This window comes from Mustela putorius, unplaced genomic scaffold (assembly GCF_011764305.1).
Source record: "Mustela putorius furo isolate JIRA1106 unplaced genomic scaffold, ASM1176430v1.1 tig00000460_pilon_pilon_pilon, whole genome shotgun sequence".
NCBI classification, from domain to species: domain Eukaryota; kingdom Metazoa; phylum Chordata; class Mammalia; order Carnivora; family Mustelidae; genus Mustela; species Mustela putorius.
The window spans coordinates 15990870-15997377 of record NW_025421389.1 but is presented as its reverse complement, the minus strand read 5'-3'; the positions used below and the strand labels follow the sequence as shown (position 1 = coordinate 15997377).

At 35.9% G+C, this 6508-nt stretch overlaps 1 protein-coding gene across 1 annotated transcript; it reads left to right on the top strand.

Annotated features, from left to right (window-relative positions):
• The first annotated feature begins 2689 nt into the window (after positions 1 to 2689).
• On the top strand, positions 2690 to 3673 carry LOC101682184 (olfactory receptor 8G1-like). The gene has a single exon (XM_004750254.3). The coding sequence runs from the start codon at positions 2714 to 2716 to the stop codon at positions 3671 to 3673; it is 960 nt and encodes a 319-aa protein (XP_004750311.1). The 5' UTR covers positions 2690 to 2713.
• The last annotated feature ends 2835 nt before the right edge of the window (positions 3674 to 6508 follow it).

Below are 6508 nucleotides of genomic sequence, written 5' to 3'. Positions count from 1 at the left end.
GGTTTTTGTCTTTCTTTGACTGACTTATTTTGTTTAGCCTAACTTTCTAGCTCCATCCATGTCATTGAAAAATGGAAAGATTTCTAATTTCTTCCTTTTAATATATGTCTAGATTCACAGTCTAACATTCTCTCCTTGTATTAGTATCATCATACAAGTTTTTATTACTCTTTTCTATGCTAACATTATCTCTGAGTTTCATGATCTCTTCTATAGCATCATCCAAGTTACTGATAGAATGTTCTCAAGACAAGATTAAGTATACAGTTCTATGGAATAATAACAAATTTTCTCACTTTATGATTAATCTTTAGATATTTATTGAATTCATATAACTATGATGTTTGTTCTATATTTTTAACTACCACACATAATTTTATCATGTCCATAGACTAACACAACAAATTTAGCAAATGTTTTTTTAAAAATCAAGATAATCTAGGACTGGAACATTCTTTTAGTCTACTAACCTAGTAAAACTAAAGGAAAAAATCTGGGTTACCTTATGATTTTATTCTGGTTATAACTTATAATCTTACTTTTATAAGACCACAACATTTTTTTCTTTCTTAAACTGATTTGGTATTTTTCTCAGGCAACACTCATGACTAAGATAGATTAGACTAATATAAGAAAAGACCACTGATTCAATGTTTGGGAATTCTCTGGGTATAGCAGTCATGGGCATTCAAACAGACAGATTGTGTCACCTGGACAGACCAGGAAACAATGAGAACTGTGACCATATGTCAGAGTCAGACTTCAGAGGGAGCTGGTCACACATAATGAGTAAGAGCCCAACACCCCCAATGAAAATTGCAAAGATTGGACAAGATATAAAGGAGCTTCTGTGATGAGCTAGAGTACTTAGTGGGTCACTTTGTGAAGGGCCAGGAGTATAGGAGAAACAGTTAGTTGGCCATTGTAAAGATTCAGAAATATGGAAGGATACCACAACTCAGATCCTTTGTTATCAAGTAAGGTAAAATTAGGGTATGGATTAAAAGAAATAACTTTTAACTCTCTCAGGGTAGAGAGTTGAAGCCCTGAGTTGGACTCTGCACTGGATATGGAGCCTACTTAAAAAAAAAAAAAAAAAGAATGTTACAGTTTAACTCTTAAGTTTAGGTCTAAGACCTATTTTGAATTATTTTTTTTTTTTTTGTATGGTGTGAGGAAGAAATCTGACTACATTCTTCTGCAGGTGGCTATCCAGTTATTCCAGAACCATTTGTTGAAAATATTGTTCTTTCCTTATTGCATTGTCTTGGAATCCTTGTCAAAATCAATTCACCATAGATGTATGTGTTCTTTTCTAAATTCTAATTTCAATTAATGTCTTGTGTTTCTTTTTTTATTTTGTTACCAAGTATTTTATTATTTTTGGTGCTGTTATAAATGGAATTTTTTTCTGGGTTCTTTCTTATTTATATATTTAACTTTCTTCTCAGTGTTCCAGAATTCATTGTTTATGCACCATACCCAGTGCTCCATGCAATATGTGCCCTCCATAATACCCACCACCAGGCTAACCCAACGTCCCACACCTCTCCCCTCCAAAACCCTCAGTTAGTTCCTCAGAGTCCACAGTCTCTCATGGTTCATCTCCCACCCCTTCCATCATTTACTGATTACATACCTAAATACAAGCAAATATCCAACCATTATAACCCTCAGTTACCTAATATGTAAACCAGGCATACTGGTATTTGTTCTGCATAAGAAGTGAGAGTAATAAAACCAAGCCATGGGCTATTTTTTTTTAAATTCCAGTGTAACATACAGTATTATATTAATTTCAAGTGTACAATATAGTGATTCAACAATTCCCTATATAACTCTGTGCTCATTAAGATAAGTTTACTTTTAATCCTATTCTATTTTACCCATTCTCCACCTACTTCCTCTCCATTATCTGTTTATTCCCTATAGTTAAGACTCTGCTTTTGATTTGACTCTTATTTATCCCTTTGTTCATTTGTTTTGTTTCTTAAATTTCATATATAAGTGAAGTCATTTGGCATATGTCTCTGTCTGATGGGCTTATTTCACTCAGCATTATACTCTCTAGATTCATCCATGCTGTTGCAAATGGCAAGATTTCATTCTTTTTTATGGCTGAATGATATTTCACACACACACATATATATAAATATATATATATATCTCCCATCTTTATCCATTTGTCTATTGATGGACACTTGGGCTGCTTCCATAATTTGGCTATCATGAATAATGCTATATATATATACATATATATATATACATATATATATACACACACACATATATATATGTGTGTGTGTATATATATATGTATATATATATATGTATATATATACACACACACACACATATATATAAATATATATATATATCTCCCATCTTTATCCATTTGTCTATTGATGGACACTTGGGCTGCTTCCATAATTTGGCTATCATGAATAATGCTACAATAAATATAGGAGTGCATAAGAGCCACTCTTAAGCATAGAACAAAAAAGAGACTAGTTCTCTCTGATATTTATTTACCTGCCCCATATTACTGAGACCTCAGGGTCTCTGAGCACTAACATAGGTCAGGGACAGACATAGAACTGGAGTTAACTGATTGAAAAGACAAATTCTGTTTCATACTACATTACATGGTGGGAAAATAAATATCTACCATGATTTTTCTTCTTTTCTTTCTACATAAAATTCCCAGAGGAAAATGACAGCAGGAAATCACTCTACAGTGACCGAGTTCATCCTCGCTGGGCTAACAGAGAAACCAGAACTCCAGCTTCCCCTTTTCTTCCTCTTCCTAGGAATCTATGTGGTCACGGTGGTGGGGAACCTGGGCATGATCACGCTGATAGGTCTCAGCGCTCACTTGCATACCCCCATGTACTACTTCCTCAGTAGCTTGTCCTTCATTGATCTCTGCCATTCCACTGTCATTACCCCCAAAATGTTGGTGAACTTTGTGACAGAGAGAAATTTTATCTCCTACCAAGCATGCATGACTCAGCTCTACTTCTTCCTTGTATTTGTTATATCAGAATGTCACATGTTGGCTGCAATGGCATATGACCGCTATGTTGCCATCTGTAACCCATTGCTTTACAATGTCACCATGTCTTATCAGGTCTGCTCTGGGATGGTAGTTGGGGTATATATCATGGGCTTGACTGGTGCCACAGCTCACACTGGCTGCATGTTAAGAGTGCTTTTCTGCAAAGCTGATAGGATCAACCATTACTTCTGTGATCTCTTCCCACTCCTGGAGCTTTCCTGCTCCAGCACTTACATTAATGAGGTGGTGGTTTTGTGTTTCAGTGCATTTAATATCCTTGCCCCCAGCCTGATGATCCTTAGCTCCTACGTCTTCATCCTCTCCAGCATCCTCCGCATCCGTTCCACTGAAGGCAGGTCCAAAGCCTTCAGCACCTGCAGCTCGCACATCTCAGCTGTGGCTGTCTTCTATGGATCTGCTGCCTTCATGTACTTGCAGCCATCATGTGTGGGATCAATGGACCAAGGGAAAGTGTCCTCTGTATTTTATACCATCATTGTGCCCATGCTGAACCCCCTGATCTATAGTCTGCGGAATAAGGATGTCAAGGTTGCCCTAAATAAGATCCTTGAAAAAAGAAGAAAAGAGGTATTTTGCCTGACCAAAAATTTATAATTCTCCAATGAGGTTTGATAAGGAAACAGTCCAGAGACAGCGATGTATGTCTACAAGTAATGGGATTGTTGTGACTACCTGATAATTTGGAAAAACAGTGTAGCAGGAGACTGGATCATAGTGTCAGTCATATGGAAAGCAGGACCATACAATGCCATGTTTTGGACATAGAATTGGACATCACATGGACATCAGAGAGCACCAAGTATACTGGGGTTAGAAAGCACAGCGTAGACAAAATTTGCAGAATTAGAGTATCCTCTAGAAATAGAATGCATAAAATTGGTATTTACTAACATAAATAGGTGAAATAAGTCAAGTACAATTCTTCTGTTAATTCTTTAATTATATTTAAATATGTTTTTCAAGACTTTTAACTTCTACTAGTTATTTGAAAGGACAAAATGTTATAAATGACTGTGATTGTCATATAGGGTTCATAAGCTATTTTAATTTTACATGGTTGGTTTGAAGACTGTGACTAATCATAATAGATATCATATACCACCTGCCAGAACTCTATGGTAAGGTCTTACCAGTATGCTTTTCTCTCTCTTCCTCTTTTTTAATTCAGGTGTAGTTGACATATAATGTTACTTTAGTTTCAGGTGTACAACATAGTGATTCAACATATGTTATGCTACGTTATCCAGAAATGTAGCTACCATCTGTTACTATACAACACTATTCTAATATCATTGGCTATATTCCCTATACTGTGCCTTTTATTCTCATGACTTACCCATACCATAACTGGAGGCCTGTTTATCCCAATTCCCTTCACTCATTTTGCTCCTTTCCCCCAATCCTCTCCCTTCTGGCAACCAAGAGTTTATTCTCCGCCTTTATGGATCTGATCATCTATGATGAACTTAAACATTATATGATGTTTCTATTTTTAGTATTTCAAAGAACCTCTACACTGTTTTCCACAGTGGCTGTACCAATTTACATTCCCACCAACAGTGCACCAGCATTCCTTTTTCGGCCCATCCTCACCAAATACTTGTTATTTTTTGTCCTTCTGATTTTAGTCATTCTGATAGGTGTAAGGTGATATCTCATTGTGGTTTTCTTTGAATTTCCTTGGTGATTAATATATGGCCAACCATATATATTCTTTTTTTTTTTTTTTTGGAAAAAAAGTTTTATACTTTTTAAAAATTTATTTATTTATTTATTCTAAATTTCTTTTCAGTGTTTTGGAATTCATTGTTGATGTCCCATACCCAGTGCTTCATGCAATATGTGCCCTCCACAGTACCCATCACCAGGCTCACCGGACCCCTCAACCCCCCTCCAAAACCCTCAGTTTGTTTCTCAGAGTCCACAGTCTCTCATGGTTCATCTCCCCCTCCAATTTCCCCCAACTCACTTCTCTCCATCTCCCCATGCCATCCATGTTATTCCTTACGCTCCACAAGTAAGTGAAACCATATGATAATTGACTCTCTCTGCTTGACTTATTTCACTCAGCATAATCTCCTCCACTCCCGTCCATGTTGATACAGAAATTGGGTATTCATTCTTTCTGATGGAGGCTCAATACTCCATAGTGTATATGGACCATATCTTCTTTATCCATTTGTCTGTTGAAGGGCACCTTGGTTCTCTCCACTGTTTGGCAACCGTGGCCATTGCTGCTATGAACATTGGGGTACAGATGGCCTTTCTTTTCATTACATCATTATCTTGGGGGTAAATACCCAGTAGTGCAACTTCAGGGTCATAGGGTAGATCTATTTTTAATTTCTTAAGGAATCTCCACACTGTTTTCCAAAGTCAGCCATATATATTCTTTCAGCCATATATAGTCTCTGGAAAAGAAGCTCCTCTGCCAATTTTTTAATAAGATTGTTTGCATTTTTTGGTGTTCAGTTGTATAAATTCTTTATGTTCTTCATATATTTTGAATATTAACCCCTTGTTAGATAGATCATTTGCAAATATTTTCTCCCGTTCAGTAGGTTGCCTTTTTGTCTTATGACGGTTTCCTTCATTGTGAAAAGCTTGATTTTTTAAAAATTTGAGTAGAGCTGACACACAATGTTACATTGGTTTCAGGTCTATAACATAATGACTCAACTTCTCTATAGATTGTTAGGCTCACCACAAATGTAGCTACCATCTATTACCATAAAACATTATTACAATATCATTGACTATATTCCTTATGCTGTGCCTTTTATTCCTGTGACTTATTCATTCCATATTCATTCCATAACCGGAAGCCAGTCTCTCCTGCTCCTCTTCATCCATTTTGCTCACCGCCCCTGCCCCCATCCTTCCCTTTGGCAACTGTCAGTTTGTTCTCTGTATTTATAGGTCTGATTCTGATTTTTTTTGTTTATTCACCTGTTTTGTTTTTTAGATTCCAAATATGAGTGAAATCACATGGTATTTTTCTTTTTCTGTCTGACTTATTTCAATTAGCATAATATCCTCTGAAATGAGTTCTTGACTTCATTTTCCCTTTCCAAGTTTTATATACCTTTCAATGACAAACAGAAGTTTTAATTCTCCATGCATTTTGACCACTCCAGGCTATTAGCAGACATACTTTTGGTTCATCTTATATGCTCATTGTTTACTATTAATGTGTGCTCGTGGATATTATCTCTATAAAAGTTGTCAAATTCCGAAGAACAAACCATATTTCTTGTTCTAAGGTTTGATTATTAATAAGTAACATTTTCCATAGGGTTTATGAATATTCTGTTCTAAATTTTTGCTCTTTTCATAGTGATTGGCAAAAACACCTTTACAAAGAAGGTTGACGTCCATTTCTAACAATAATTTAAAGCATTTCTGAGTAAATTTGATTAAGAAAATTTA